The sequence below is a fragment of the Bos indicus x Bos taurus genome, chromosome 2, assembly GCF_003369695.1.
Source record: "Bos indicus x Bos taurus breed Angus x Brahman F1 hybrid chromosome 2, Bos_hybrid_MaternalHap_v2.0, whole genome shotgun sequence".
NCBI classification, from domain to species: Eukaryota; Metazoa; Chordata; class Mammalia; order Artiodactyla; family Bovidae; genus Bos; species Bos indicus x Bos taurus.
In genome coordinates this window covers 130,370,564-130,387,192 of record NC_040077.1, presented here as the reverse complement: position 1 = coordinate 130,387,192, position 16,629 = coordinate 130,370,564, and the positions used below count along the sequence as shown (strand labels likewise).

General features: G+C 38.0%; 1 protein-coding gene across 2 annotated transcripts in view; it reads left to right on the top strand.

Moving 5' to 3' along the window:
- The window catches only part of CDC42 (cell division cycle 42), a 54,447-nt gene extending 39,935 nt beyond the window's left edge, over window positions 1-14,512 (top strand). Inside the window, exons 4-6 of one of the 2 annotated variants that reach the window (XM_027521081.1) lie at window positions 7,892-8,001; window positions 8,134-8,331; window positions 12,994-14,512. In XM_027521081.1, coding sequence (XP_027376882.1) covers window positions 7,892-8,001; window positions 8,134-8,331; window positions 12,994-13,083 — 398 coding nt within the window. In that variant the 3' untranslated portion in view covers window positions 13,084-14,512. Of the gene's footprint in view, window positions 1-7,891; window positions 8,002-8,133; window positions 8,332-11,499; window positions 12,366-12,993 lie in introns of those variants that run through there. The other variant, XM_027521087.1, reaches the window with a different exon arrangement.
- Window positions 14,513-16,629: the final 2,117 nt, after the last annotated feature.

Genomic DNA, 16,629 nt, shown 5'->3' with positions numbered 1-16,629 from the left:
ATGGCAGCTCACACCACAGTGTAACATCTTCTGTTAACATAGGAGTCCGTTTGTAGTTTTATGTTTCCTATAGAAACACTTTAGTATTTGGATGCACATTGTCTTTTATCACTTTCTATCCTGATTTAACTTCAGGTTTATAGATAAGTTACTAGTACAAAGAACTCCTGACCAGATTCACCAGTTATTAACCTTTTGGGACATTCTCCAGCTCTGTGTGCATATTGCTTTTATTTCTAAGCCATTAGTAGAGTAGGTTGCATACCTCATGCCCTTTTGTTTCTAATGTTTCAGTATGCAGTTCTGAAGAGCAAGGGTATTCTCTTACAGTGCACTTAACCAAATTTAGGAAATTTAGCATTGTGTGTGTGTATAATATTTTAAACTTTGACCTGTTGTCAACTTTCTGATTTTGTCAGTTGTCTTAATATTGTTCCTTATAGCAATTTTTCTTCTACAAGTTCTGACCTAGGGTCACACATTGCATGTAGTTGTCACTCTCTTTGGTTAATATCTTTTAGTATAGAGTCTCAGTCTTTAATACCATCGCCTTTTTTTTTTTTTTTTTTAAGAAAACTGGCCATTTATTTTATGGAATGTTTCTCAGTTTGAGTTTGTCCATTTCCTCATGAGTAGATTCAAGATACGCGTATTTGGTTAGTAAACCAGGTTGGTAAGTATGTCCATCTCAGGGTATCACCATTTGGTAAAAGTAATTTTGATCACTGGATTATGGTGGTGTCCAGTTTTCCTACTATATATTTAGAATATTTCCTTTTATAATTGTCACTTTGTGAGGAGATACTTTAAAATGGTATAAACATTCTCTTGTCTTTAGCACTCCATCTATTTCTGCTTTATTGACTATGCCAAAGCCTTTGACTGTGTGGATCACAATAAACTGTGGAAAATTCTGAAAGAGATGGGAATACAAGACCACCTGACCTGCCTCTTGAGAAACCTGTATGCAGGTCAGGAAGCAACAGTTAGAACTGGACATGGAACAACAGACTGGTTCCAAATAGGAAAAGGAGTACGTCAAGGCTGTATATTGTCACCCTGCTTATTTAACTTATATGCAGAATACAAAATGAGAAATGGTGGGCTGGAATAAGCACAAGCTGGAATCAAGATTGCCGGGAGAAATCTCAATAACCTCAGATATGCAGATGACACCACCCTTATGGCAGAAAGTGAAGAGGAAGTAAAAAGCCTCTTGATGAAAGTGAAAGAGGAGAGTGAAAAAGTTGGCTTAAAGCTCAACATTGAGAAAACTAAGATCATGGCATCTGGTCCCATCACTTCATGGAAAATAGATGGGGAAACAGTGGAAACAGTGTCAGACTTAATTTTTTTGGGCTCCAAAATCACTGCAGATGGTGACTGCAGCCATGAAATTAAAAGACGCTTACTCCTTGGAAGGAAAGTTATGACCAACCTAGACAGCTTATTCAAAAGCAGAGACATTACTTTGCCAACAAAGGTTCGTCTAGTCAAGGCTATGGTTTTTCCAGTGATCATGTATGAATGTGAGAGTTGGACTATGAAGAAGGCTGAGTGCCAAAGAATTGATGCTTTTGAACTGTGGTGTTGGAGAAGACTCTTGAGAGTCCCTTGGACTGCAAGGAGGTCCAACCAGTCCATTCTGAAGGAGATCAGCCCTGGGATTTCTTTGGAAGGAATGATGCTAAAGCTGAAACTCCAGTACTTTGGCCACCTCATGCGAAGACTTGACTCATTGGAAAAGACTGATGCTGGGAGGGATTGGGGGCAGGAGGAGAAGGGGACAACAGAGGATGAGATGGCTGGATGGCATCACCGACTCGATGGACGTGAGTCTGGGTGAACTCCGGGAGTTGGTGATGGACAGGGAGGCCTGGCATGCTGCGATTCATGGGGTCACAAAGAGTCGGACACGACTGAGTGACTGAACTGAACTAGATTTAATAATCACTGATAATTTTTGCCTGAATCAATTTTTCCTACAATGTTGCAAAATGGGAATCTAAGTCCTAGATGTACTTATTGTTATAGAGCTCTGGACATAGATAAGAAAGTAGAACAGCTATAACATGGTAGCAACTTGTTTTGCACCAAAATGACTTGTCCTGAACCACAATGACTTGTCTTGAATATATTCTTCCAGCTAGGGAGGGAAATATTAGCATGTTTAATTTGGATAGTGAGTTTTTGTTGATAACTCCAAATTCAGTCCAATTCAAGCTGTTGTCTTTGCCTTCACCAATTCCATATTTTCATCTCCATGTCTTCTATAGGTAGATGCTAAGTCCCCAAAAGATGAGTAAAATGTTTTCATTTTCACTTCTGTAACACACATAAAACAATTTCAGAATTTTATACCATACCACTGTGAAAAGCAAATATGTAATAAGAGTTCAAGATTGGTTTGCAGTACCTTTTTCCTTTGGTCTAATAGCATACAAAATTCCTTGGATTTTGTCCCCCCCGCCCCCGTGTGGCTATGTTATTTGGAAGACAGTTCAGTTCACTTATGTTCACATTAAATTTGTTTCCCTCCATTCTCATTTGTTTTATTTATGTATTCTTTATTTATGCATTCTCAATTTTCAGAAGATAGCTTCATTTTTGAATTCTAATAATTGTAATTAGTCATTTCAGGCACTACCATAGCAATAAACAAGAGAAAGATTGGACTTTGATGCTAGATAGACCAGTTAGCTAGATAGTTGGGAAGTTACTTAACTATGTGGAGCTTAATTACCTTGGTGTGTAAAATGTTTAAAATATTTTCCTCAGAGGTGGTGTGAAGATTCAGTGATAGTTTAATGAATACATATGTAAAAACTGAGGAGCTGTGCATTTATGGTTCATTGTTGTTTATCACTAAGTCCTGTACGACTCTCTGTGACCCTGTGGACTGTAGCTCGCCAGGCTTCCTGTAACTTCACTGTCTCCTGGAATTTGCTCAAATTTATGCCCAAATTTGGTGGTTCAGCCATCTCAGCCTCTGTTGCCCCTTTCTCCTCCTGCCTTCAGTCTTTCCCAGCATCAGGGTCTTTTCCAATGAATCGGTGCTTCACATCAGGTGGCCAAAGTATTGGAGCTTCAGCTTCAACATTAGTACTTCTAATGAATATTCAGGGTTGTTTTCCTTTATTGACTGGTTTGATCTCCTTGTAGTCCAAGGGACGTAAGAGTCTTCTCTAGCACCACAATTCAAAAGCATCAGTTCTTCTGCACTCAGCCTTCTTTATGGTTTAACTCTCACATCCCTACATGACTCACTTTACTATTAAAAAAAACCCAGCACAATGACTGGAATGTGTTTGGTGCACAGCTAATATTATTCTCTTTCTTAGCAAAAGAATAATATTCAGAACAAGCCATAGTGATGTACTTTGACCTGGTTTAGCTGTTGGTGTTCTTGATTCATGTTGTTGTACAGCAGAAGCTAACACAACATTATGAAGCAATTATATTCCAATTAAAAAAAAAACTTTCATTGAGGTGTTTTCTAGTATCTGGCTGTCTTCTGTAGTTATCGATCAATTACTTTGTCAGGAATGGCAATAGTGTCCACAGAGATATTTATAGCCACTTTGGTCTCTGGTGTTACTGTAGAATCTTTCTTTGAGTCTTCAGTAAGTTCTGCATTAGCATGCAATGTTATATATAAGCTGGTAGGAATCTCAGGTTCCAGTGTCCCCATTTATTTTTGGATTTGTTTTATCTCATGATGTAAAAGTTATGAAATTATTTAGGAATAATCTCCGTAACAGGCTTCCCAGGTGGGGCACAGTGGTAAAGAATGTAATGCAGGAGATGTGGATTTGATCCCTGGGTTGGGAAGATCCCCTAGAGGAGGAAATGGCAGCCTGCTCAGAGGAGCCTAGTGGGCTCCAGTCCGTAGGGTTGCAGAGAGTCAGACATGATTGAGTGACTGCACACTACACACACACACACACACACACGCTCCACAGCATGGATGGAGCAGGGATCACTAAATGCTGTTGAATTTTGAGAAATTGTGTGTAGAAAAAATGTTTAAGTTTTAATTTGTAGTTGTATATTCTCTGAAATGTTTAATTTGTCTTTATTTGTAATGTCTTCCTGGAATTCTCTGAAAATTGTTTTTTAGCCATATTCTTATTTTTCATACCATGAGAACATTTCAGATTTTTCATGTGGACCAGAGTCCTCAGTTCAAGCTGACGTAATTCCACTTGAATTCAAATTTTGAATATGAGATTGTGAGCAAGGAACAAAACCAGCAACCCATGAGATGTACCCTAGCTTTTTGTCAAGTGTTAAAAATTAAGTGGTGAGCTGGTGTGCTGCTAAATATAATTTTAAGACTTGTAGTCAAAACCTGTCTTATACAGTAGAGGGAAATTTGATTATGTTGTGTACCTTAAAGGATGTTAAATGATACTGCTACCTCTATCTTGAGTGAATAATGGCTGTTTGTGACAAACTCAGAAAATAGATTTTAGCTGGATAAATTATGCTTGGATATTGAAGAGACTTGCTCATCTAAGGGATCATACTCACTCTTTTTCCTTAAATGTAGCACTTGAAGCAAATGTAGATGTAAGGTAGCCTACATTTTGTTTATTGAACAATTTTACTTTTGAATTTTTTTTCTCCTTAGCAAAGGAAAAGAAAGATTTATAGCTTTGAGGGCTTGTTATTACAAGTAAATGGACAGACCAATACCTCTTTGGGTCTTGTGTTAAAAAACAGTGACTGTTACTTGTTTTCTGCGTCCAGTCCATCTGAATTGAAGGTTGGTTGCATGTAAAACATTGGGCATTTATTTAGATGCTCCTGGTGGTGCTTTGGAGTCTCTTTTTGATGCAGGGGCTGGATGACTAAAAATGTAGCCTTTTCTAGTCTGTGTCAGCCTTAATTTTCATGAAATATATTCCATTTGAATAGGGACTAGGGCTAAGAAAAGGTGTGTGAACATCTGTACTTTTTATACAGTTTGGTTAACTGTATCATCCTCTTATTTTCTAAATTTAGTTTTTGTTTTATTGTTCTTTTGGAGCTTTGGTTGTGATGCCTCAGAGCTCCAGCTAGTGTAGAGCTCAGGCAGTTAAGATTGAGAGAATTAAAGAGTTTGGCTGATATTTTTTCCCCCCATTCTTTCCTTTTTAATCCCTTCTGTGTCTACAATTATATTATATAGTTACACACCTTAGTGCATACCTTTGAATTGTTTTGATTCTAATCCTAGCATATTGCTCTAGTAAGTATTTAGGTTGCATAGTGGCTTGCTATAGTATTTAAGTATTAGGTTGAACACTTTAGTGCATACCTTTGACTTTCTTTGATTCTAAACGTCAGTAATTGCTAGAGGTACTGAAAGTGATTTTATTGTTTTGTAATTGTTGTTTTGTAGTCTTTATTTTGACTTCTTAAACCTTATTCACTTGCTTGCTGTATTCTCCTGACAATACGTTTATTGTCTACTTATGTATTAGTTCAGTTCAGTTCAGTCTCTCAGTCATGTCCGACTTTGTGAACCCATAGACTGCAGCATGCCAGGCTTATTACCATGTTTTGATAGCTACCCTAAATTCTTATATTCTTTCTCATTGGTGGCAAAAAAAAAAAAAAAAAAAAAATTTCACTGGCATAGAAAATATTTAGGGTTCCCAGGTGGCAGGACATGACTGAGCAACTGAACAACAACAACAAAATATTTAACTTTTCCTTTTTTTCCCCTAAAATATTTTTTATTGTGGTAAAATGCATATAACATAAAATTTACCATTTTAACCATTTTTTAGCATCCAGTTTAGTGTCATTAAGTACTTTCCTATTCTTTTTTTGGTTTGTTTGTTTTGTGGCTGCATGATATGTGGGATCCTAGTCTCCCCTCCACTGGGATTGAACCCTTGCCCTCCACAGTGAAAGTGTGGAGACCCAACCTGGACCGCCAGGGATTCCCTTTTGTTTTTGTTTGTGAACTGTTCTTGTTAATACATAGGATTGTTGTAGTTCAGTTTTGAAATTGGATTATTAAATCCTTCCTCTGTGACTCTTCCCTTTCCTTCACAGTTTTGGAAATGTGTATGGGTATTTTAAGATCACTTTTTATCTGGAAATAATTTCAAGCTTAAAGAACAGTTGCAGAAATAGTGCCAGCAACCCACATATATCCTTAACAAAATTTACCAGTTGTTAATGTTTTATCTGCTTTTTTCCTCTTTCAACATATTTGTACATACTTTTTTTCCCCCCTGAACTGTTTGAGAGTAAGTCATCATTATCCTTGAATTAGGGCTTTCCTGGTGACTCAGATGGTAAAGAATCTGCCTGCAATGCAGGAGACCCAGAATCAGTCCCTGGGTGGGGAAGATACCCTGGAGAAAGGAATCACTACCTCTCCAGTATTCTTGCCTGGAGAACTCCATGGACAGAAGAGCTTGGTGTGGGCTACAGTCCATGGGGTCTCAAAGAGTTGGACACAACTGAGCGACTAACACACACAGCCTTGAATAAGTGAATTTCCTAAGGAGAGAGATATTTTTGTATAATAGTAATCAACTTCAGGAAATTTAGCATTGATACTGTACTCTAACATCTATATTCCAGTTTGTCAATTGATCCAAGTCCAGTTTTTTTTTTGCTTTTAGTACAGGATCATGTATTGCATTTAATTGTTATGTCTCTTTAGTTTCTTGTAATTTGGATCAGTTCTTCTGCCCCCAACCCCTTTTTTGGTGTTTCATGACATTATAATATACTACAGACCCAGGAATCCTCACCCTCCTCCCCTCATTTTGGTTTTGGTCTCTTTTCTCATGATTAGATACAAATTATGCTATTTTGGTTGGAATATTACCTTAGTGATTAGGCATATGACATTCATCTGCCACTCACTGGTGATGGTAATCTTGATCACTCGGTTAAGGTGATGTCATTTCTTCACAGTGTGGTTATGTTTTTTCCCCCTTGTGATTTGTAAATAATCTTTAAGACCATATAAATATTCTCCTTTTCACCAGAGTTTCCTCCATATTAATTTAGCATCGCAGATTTTTGTTGAGTTCTTTTTTTTCTATGTGTTTTCAGCTTCAAGTACTGGTGTCTTACACGTACCCATTAACTAAACATGTGAGCCTGATTTGGTAGTCATGAGCAGTGGATTTTGTCAGCTGGGTTTTACTGAAGTTTTTGTTTGCTTAGGTCAGCAGTCCCTAGCCTTTTTGGCACCAGGGAAGATTTTTCCATGGATTGGGGGTAGGGGGGTGGTTTCAGGATAATTCAAGTGCCTTACATTTATTGTGCACTTCATTTCTAATCTAATGCTGCTGCTGATCTGACAGGAGGTTCTGGCTCATGGCTTGGAGGTTGGGGACCCCTGCCTTACACAGTTTCACTGTCATTGTTTCTTAGATCTGAGTAGATCTTATTTTTAATCATTTTTGGCAGCAGTTTGTTGAAAACTGTAAATTGATAACAAGGGAAATAATACATAACAAATTCATTGCTGTTCTAAAGCAGTGAAAACAGTTTTTTCCATTTTTTTTCTTTATTGATGTATAGTTGACTCACAATATTATATTAGTTTTAGGTGTACAACGTAGTAATTTGATATTTTTATACATATCATGCAAAGTTACTAAAATGTTACTGACAGTATTCCCTGTACTGAGCACTACATTCCTGTGACTTACTTATTTTATCACAGATAGTTTGTACCTCTTAACTAGAATTAGCTGAGTTGAGAGTATTGCTCAAATATTCTATTACAAAGCCATGCATTTTATTAGATAAGTTACGTTCTCATTAGTAAGTGTGCTGTTAACTACATGCTTAATTTGTTGACTGCTTGTGATTTTAATGCTATTAGGCACCAAGATTCACTTGTTGATTTCTCTGATTTTCTTCCCCTTAGGGCAAGAGGATTATGACAGATTACGACCGCTGAGTTATCCACAAACAGATGTATTTCTAGTCTGCTTTTCAGTGGTCTCTCCATCCTCATTCGAAAATGTGAAAGAAAAGGTAAGTTAGTCAGATATTCTGTCCCTGAAAAAAAGGTTATCGTAGAACTTCTGTTAACTTGTAAATCGCTTTGGAGGCTTGTAGATTAATGCAGGTGTACTTTTTTCTTTTTTTAAAATATCTTTTCTCTAGTGGGTGCCTGAGATAACTCACCACTGTCCAAAGACTCCTTTCTTGCTTGTTGGGACCCAAATTGATCTCAGAGATGACCCCTCTACTATTGAGAAGCTTGCTAAGAATAAGCAGAAGCCTATCACTCCAGAGACTGCTGAAAAACTGGCCCGTGACCTGAAGGCTGTCAAGTATGTGGAGTGCTCTGCACTCACACAGGTGAGGACTGTGTGGAGCCCCATGTCTATTAACAGTGGAACGGTTTGAGTAGCATTTAGGACACGGGTTGTTTCTGACAGTGGTCTGTAGCGCTCAAGAAAGCTGCTCAAGGAAGACTGTTAGAAGTCTTGTTAGAGGTCTCCGTTTTTATGAAGAAAATTATTCATCTCTAAATAAAGTGCTTGTGTTGGCGAGCTCCCTGTTTTATGTATCATTTGTAGTGGTCAGGGATTGTGTTTATTTTTTTTTTATAATTAATGGTAAGGTCCAGATTAGCACATATTTATAAGAGTATGTGAATGATTCCCCTCTTCCCCCTGCCCCCAACTTAAAGTTTCATCTAAGTAAATCTCATCTTTTATCAGTACTGACAGCTGATGCTATAGTCTCCTGGGGTAATTCATCTGAAATTGGGAATTGGTCGTAATCATTGAGACTTTCAGAGAAAGCTGCCTTGGCCATTTCTCAAGTTTGCCTTTATATATAGTGTCTCTATTCCTAGATTTTGGGAGGCATTCCTTCCTTACACTGTTCACTTTTCTTTATGAATGATTTAATTGGAACTCTCTTCATAGTTTGATGGGAAAATTCAGATTCTGAGGATAGCAAGCAGTGTTGAGAGTATTTTGGGTGAGAGTTACAACTGACTTGTGTGATTTCACCTTCTTTACCTTCATGGTATCGCCAACCTATTCTCCCGTTTGAGAATTGTTCTGTTGGGGGTTGGAAGGAAGGAAGGATTATGGAAATAATTAGCCCAGAAATTTTTTATTCTTTTTTTTTTGACGTTTGAACAGTGAACATAGGTGCCTAATTAAAATAAGGCAGGACTGAAGGGTAGAGATTTCTTACAGTTATGTGAAATTCACTTATATTTTTCACATTGCTTTTTCAGATAGGTTTTTTTTTATTAAAAAAGTCAGATTCTTGATTAAATGTATATACTAAGGTAAATGGCATATATAGTTACATATTATACATGTACTAGGTATTTAGTATGTAGGGTGTAGGCATAATTTAGTAATCTCCAATTCAGCCCTGGGCTGGATATGTAAAGACAAAATTTTTGTTGGAAGCTGGATATTTCACAGGATAGCTTCAAGGCCTAATTTTATTCTTCCAAGCCCAGTTTTTCTTGGCAGTTCAGTTCTGTTGTATTGATATTGTAGATATTTAAAAGTTGAGATGATTTTATATTTTCTTACATGTACAGCAGAGATTTTAAAAAATGCTTAATTATACAGCTGGCTGAGATTTTAAAAAATGCCTAATGCTTCTGTGTTTTGCTAGCATCCCCAGAAAAATGTGTGTGTGTACTGAAGAAGGATGTGTATGGAACATTTGAGTCAGATAACTGTTGCATATCCACATTCTCTGAATATGGGTTGCCTGTGGGGGAAATGGAGGCAAGTAAGCCGTGTGGACCCACTTTTAGGTCACTAGAGATGCTCATTTTAGAGAACTGGATGCTTCCATATAAGATGTTCTACGTTATGAACAGATTTATTCAGGAAGTCCCTTTTCAGAGAACAGAAATTTGAAAGTCTTAGCAAATATATTTTTCTTATCAGATTTTGAAGTTTGGAGAAATCAAAAGAAGACAGAAAATGGGGTCCCTGGTACAGTTTGGAAGCCGAAGTTTTTAGGACTCCAGAATTTGTTCATTCCTCTAAAACTGAACTCTCTATATAATCAGATAGTGTGATTAAAGCAAAGATTAGGTTTTTCTTGTAGGGGATTAGTTGATCTTTGTCAATAAGCAGGAACATATTTGCTTCTTATTAAGGGATGCCCTAGTTTCTAATTGTTGTCCTCTTTTTTCCCCTTATAAAATTTATTTCCCCTTCATAGCTTCCCTCCTTTCTTTTATGTTTGACAACCAGAATTTGCTCCTAGATATGTAGAAAGAATTTCAGAGGAACCTTTGACTTGTTTAGCGTTTCTAGTTTGTGAAAGACACAGAAGGAAGAAAACTTTTTTTAACCTTTGTTTCTTTTCAAGCGCTTATTGTTATTTCTCATTTATTTTGTACCTAATGGAATATGTGGTGCCAGTCCTCTAAGATAGTAGGTGGGGGCGGTGAGCACAGTGGGGCCTGCGGGGGTGTCTGGGGCTCGCACATTTGCTACCGGAGCTGTGCTCTGGGGCTTTGGGGGGCATGTTTACTTGGGATCCAACTGACCTAAAGGACATGTGAAACTTGTTTGGGTGGTAAATCTGTGGCTTCAGATTTAGGTTGAGTTTAGGTTGAGTCTATAGACCTGGTACCAGTACTGCTGAGTCATACTGTCACGCTGGAGTTCTGGCTGAGGTGTAAGTGTGTTTCTGCATCTTACTCCTTATAGAGCTGAGAATATTCTTTGTTTTCACTCCATGCTTTATGCTCTGATACCCCATGCGGACATTAAAAGCATTGATCTGCTTGCTAAAACTCATTCTAGGACCCCATTCTTTGTTTTCCTATTGGGTGGTGGTTACTTGCTCTAACACATTACTGAATAACTGAAGTGTATGCTGTTTCTAGAGTCTTTTCTTTCAACTTCTCCCAGTTGGTACTGCTGAACAATTAACACTTTTTCTAAATGCCTGAACCTGTTGTTCTGGAAAACTTGTTTAATCTGAAATCCTGATTAATCCTATCTAGATACGTCATTGAATCTAGAAACATGTAGCATGCTTGTTAGTCTGCTATTTGTGTCCTTCAGTTATTCAGGGGATGAATTCACAGAAGCCTGAAATTGTAATAGGTTTAGTTCCAAACTGTGTGTGCCATTCTTGTCATTAGATGTACTTGGGTATTTTACAAGTACTAATCCTAATTATTTAATGCATGTATCTTGTGTTTATATATCCATTTTATTCCTCTGGCACTGTTTTCATTAATATGTTGTAATGTTAGATTTCAAAGTGTGATTGTTCTAGGAATCAACATGGCATTGTCACAAAAATTGTTTTCTTGCTCAGTTAACCTTTTTTGAGGTAAGATGTTTGTTCAGTTATTTACTCTCTTGATAATGGACTTAAGATCCAGCTTTCTGGCAGTTACTTTTCTAAAGGTGCATTGCTTCTGTGAATTCAACCCATTTAATCCGGACTGCTGTTGTATCTGCTAGTCTTTCTAATCCTCTAACCTGGCTGCTATTCTCTCTCCTCCCCTCTGTCTTGTAGAGAGGTCTGAAGAATGTGTTTGATGAGGCTATCCTAGCTGCCCTCGAGCCTCCGGAAACTCAACCCAAAAGGAAGTGCTGTATATTCTAAACTGTTTTCTCCTTCCCCTCTTTGCTGCTGCTTCCTGTCCCACTACTGTAGAAAGATCGTTTAAAAACAAAGGAATAAAACCATCCTGTTTGAAAGCCTCTGCGTCTTTTTACTCACTACCTTAGAGCAACCTCTGTATTAGTTTTTGATCAAGAATGCAATATCTTATAGAATATTTTTTGTGATCAGTAGTCAAGTTGGACTTGTTTAACTTTCTGCTGCTTGAGTTGCCTGATGCTGAGAGCTTTTTGGTTTGGATTACTATTGCAAAAGGGAACTTGGTCTGGCATTAAGAATGTCCTCTTGGAGAAAATTAAGAGTTTTTAACACTTCTAGATCTTAGTTCTTGATGGAGAAAATAACACAAACATCGTTTTAAGCTTGTGACCCATTGTTAATTGTAATTGCATGACAAAATTGATGGGGAGAGGGTGACCTGCTGGTGGAGTGTACTGGGGAAGGGAGGGTTCTTTCCTGGTTTTCCTTTGTGCAGTGAAACTTTGTGTTGCAGTTGCTGTGGCTGTCTGTGCTGTAGTGGAGAGTTTGTCAGTCTGGGTGGGAAAGATACTGATGTACCTGCTACTGCTTTATGAGATCATTTGTTACACTCTTTTAAGAATAGCATCCATTTTAACAGTTGACTGAAGGTTTGTTAATGTTGAGATGTAAAGCTGCCACCTTTATATTTTCCTGCTTCTGATTTTATTGTTGTGAGGGGAAACATACAATTGTGGTTACCTTCAAATTTTGAAATTAAAAATATACAATTGTTTGTATAAATGCCTGATGAAGCTTTTTATTCCTGTTGCACTGACTGGCTCTAGTTTCTCATATGTATAAGGTACCCACATTTCTGCTTCCTTGAACCCCCCTGGCTCTTAATTGGTGGGAAAAAGGGAGTTCAGAGTGAATACCTTTGATGCAGCCACTGTAATCGCTCTCTCCATCTTTGCCTGCGCCTTCCATGTGTTAAGGATGCCTCTGCCCAGTGCCGGACCTCTCACCCCTGTTCCATATTCAGCTGTTTCATTTGAATGCAGAGCTGCTTAGTTGTTTTTATGGAAAATGTTTCAGCAGCACATTGTACAAAACTCATATTGAATGAGCAAATGACACGTGTGCTTGTTTGCTTCTTGTGACATACATTGGTCTGCAGAAAGCTTTCTCAAAGAACTCACTGTCTCACTCATGAATATCTGCTCCTCTACTCCTGAATTGCTGGATCCTTCCAGTGCCCTGCCTGGACAGAACTTGGTGAAGTGAGATAATTGTGTGTAGATTCAGGGTTTTTCAGTGACTCGTTCTTTGCCAACTCTTGGGGGTTTTGAATGTTTTAAATTTGATCTTCAATTTTATTATACTGAATATCAGACTGCAAATTTTTTTCTTTCTACCCCTTTTCAGAAAGGCCTAAAGAATGTATTTGATGAAGCAATATTGGCTGCCCTGGAGCCTCCAGAACCGAAGAAGAGCCGCAGGTGTGTGCTGCTATGAACGTCTCTCCAGAGCCCTTTCTGCACAGCTGGTGTCGGCATCATACTAAAAGCAATGTTTAAATCAAACTAAAGATTAAAAATTAAAATTCGTTTTTGCAATAATGACAAATGCCCTGCACCTACCCACATGCACTTGTGTGAGAAGGCCCATAGGTATGGCCCCCTTCCCCCTCAATACTAGTTAATTTTGAGTAATTGTGTATTGTCAGAAAAGTGATCAGTACTAGTTTTTGTTTTGTCGTTTCAAAAAAACTATTATTATTTTTTTTGTTTGTTTAAAAGCAAGGCATGCTTGTGATGACTCTGTAACAGACTAATTTGGGCTGTTGAAGCTGTTCCCGGGTTCCACTCTGGCGAGTAATCTGGGATATCTAGTGTTTTTTTTTCTTTCTTTTTTTTTTCGTTTGGGCGGGGGAGTGTGTGTGGGATTTGTTTATATTTAGTCTTTTTTTTTTTTAAATCCATTAACCATTGGACAGCCCTTAGGGGAGGAGGACGGATTGATTCCATGTTCCACTTCCTAGATCTAGTTTAGAGAACATGTTCCCCACCTGGTGCTCTTAGGAAGGAGTATAGTAAACGCCTCATTTAATAATATACTCCTTTTTGAAAGTTGCCTTTTCTCTCCACCCTTGAGTAGGTCCAGTATTTGATGAAACTCATGAAAGTGGGTGGAACCTGTCTCGCCCCTCCTCTTTTCTAGGATGCACTATATATGTGACTGTGACTCTCAAGGAAATTTGTTTGCCATTTGCTGATTTTTTTTTTTGAAGTTAATTTCTAACTTCTTTCACTGATAAATGAAGAAAAGTATTGCACCTTTTGAAATACACCAAATGGATTGAGTACATAATTAAAAAAATTTTTTTTTTCCCCTGTCAGTCATTGTCTTAATATGCTTAGGATAGACATGCAGCTTAATAGTGTATGATATGGTGTTCCTAGAACACAGCTGAAGACCTGGTATATAGAGGAAATCCAAGGGGTGGTGCTAGAAGACAGATGCCTGTGGGATGATTCACATCCTCTTCCAAGTCTGAGGATGGAGACCTGCTTCATTAAGAAGCTGAGGGTGGGGTGGGGGTGGGGAGAACCTTTAACAACATGGGGACCAGTCAGGGGAATCCCCTTGTTTCTGTTTTGCATACAAGGAACCCTAGAGCAGCCAGGTGAGGCTCTCTAGTTCAGTAAAAATCCTAGAGAGAGTCTTAGGAAGACTCTTCGTAAGTGTTAATAAGGATTTTATCAGCTTATTTTGGTTGCAGTTTTCAAGTTTTAAAAATGTTAGGTTATCTTCCCCACCTTCCCCAAATCCTAATTCTTGTAGATTTCATTAGTGTTGAACCAATGCTTTCTCATGTCTCAATTCTTTGTATATGCATTCTTTTCAGATGTATTAAACAAACAAAAAAACCCTTCACAAGTCAGCCTGGGGGTTGTTATTTTCCCTCCGCCTCTTAATCTTTAGACATTTAGGAGTGGGAACTTGACTCATTGACATCAATTTCTAACAGATTTCAGGATAAAAATTTAGAACATAAAGATTTAATGTACTTTGTTTTTTGGAATTCAGGTTGAGATATTTTTTCCTCTCGTCATATTCAGGTTTCTGCCTTCTCCCCTAAGTTTGACAGGTAGCCTACAAACTCCTTTTCTTTAATATCAAGTGGGTTCCATAGAGAAGTGCTCTGGCAGCTCACTGCTCATGTTGTTGAAATGACAGCGTACCTCCAATCCATGGATTAGTGGGAAAGCAGCCATTTTTTCTCCCAAGTTTTCTGTATCAGTGGTTTTCAAACTTTGCTGCTTTGTAGAGTGCAGCTTGAGCAGGGGATTATTTAGAAGCTTTCAGGTACTTCCATTACGCAGCCAAGTTTGAGAACCACTGCTCTGAAGGTGTTAACCACAAACTGCTTCTATCAAATTATAGATTCTGTGCCTTGTATCTGAATATAGGGCACATTTTCTGTAGGTGTCAAGAATGATTCATTTATTTTTAAGAGCATTGTACTGATCTGTCTGAGAATCTTAGAAACTAAGGGCTGTTAATTCAGTTAATAAGGCTGATGCAGTGTGTAGCCTCATTTTCATAGTTTTCTATGTGGAGTCATGTTTGACTTGATTCTGTTCTGTGCTAGAACTTAGCTGGGCTGGTTGGGAAGAGGTTAGGAAGAAGCAAATCTAGGCTTTACTGTTTTAACCAATGTGTCTTCTTCCGTGTTGGCCGTACCTGGGAGAGACACATGGATCATGTTATGAGACTGGGGAGCAGGAACTCCGTATCCCTTGTTCTTGGTATAGTGGCATACGGGTCCATCCTGATTCTCACTGGATCCCTGGTCTAGAGCAGTGTTTGACACATAAGAGATAGCTCTGAAAATAGTCATTGGATGAGTACATGGTTTCAAGAATGAATAAATGAAATAGAGCAGGTTACATGGTGGTATTGTTGCATTTTTCACACATCAGAAGAACAGTGGTGCTTAAAGCTAACATTGTTTTCTAGTTAAGCATTTTCAATTTGATTTCCAATATCAGAAGAAATGGATGAAACTGACATTGTTTTCTGTTTAAATATTGTTTTTCTATTTGACTTAACAAACTTGTCTGTTATCTTTGGCTTAGTGATACTACCCAGCGTGTGTGATAATAGAGATTGGAAAAGGGCTATTTAAAAAAGTCCTTAGCAGACTTAGCTTATGGCAAAATTTACAACATTTAGCCTAATACAACACCCAATAAATACATCACTGTATTTCTACAATACTGATGTTACACTGAAGATCTTGGAAGTAGGTTTTGTGCTTTGTTACAGTCGGCGTCCTTGGAGCTGAGTTTTCTCTCTGGCTGCACCACATGGTTTGCAGGGTCTTAGTTCCTGACCAGGGATCAAACCCAGGCCAGCGGTGAGAGCACCTAGTTTTGACCACTGGACCCCCAGGGAATTCCCTTTGAGTTGGATTTTATGCCAATAGAAGGACTATATTCATATATTTTAAGGGAATAGAAGGTTGATCATGGAATCAAAGGAATGATTACAATATTTCCTTTATTCTAAAATGTTATATTTCCTTTTTCTGAGGCAGGGCTTATTTTCGTAGTATTGAATATAATCAGAATACCTCTTAAAGTTTTGTGTTATACATTTAGTGTAGTGGTGCTTTTTTCTGAAAAGCTGTCGTTAGATCATTGGTGTCTTCTAATTATCTTCACAATATCTTCATAGAATGGATAAGATACTACGTTTTCTTCATTGTTAGATTTGGACTATTCTCTTGTTTTCCTCCTCTCATTTTGATGTTGTTAGTGGTTATTGGAGGGTGCTGAATGCTAAGGAACTGGTGTACAGGGACCCTGCTTCTTGAGGTTAGTCTTCTCTGGGTACAGCTAACATACATTGAAAATTTGGATGGTTTTTCACCAAGAAGTAGCAACTCTATTATTTTTCAGGAAAGGCTGAGCTCTGCATGGTTAGGATATCTAATAATCTGTGAGGGGAGTGTCTTTGAATCGCATTCCTGATTGAGCTCTCAGTGTTTTCTGT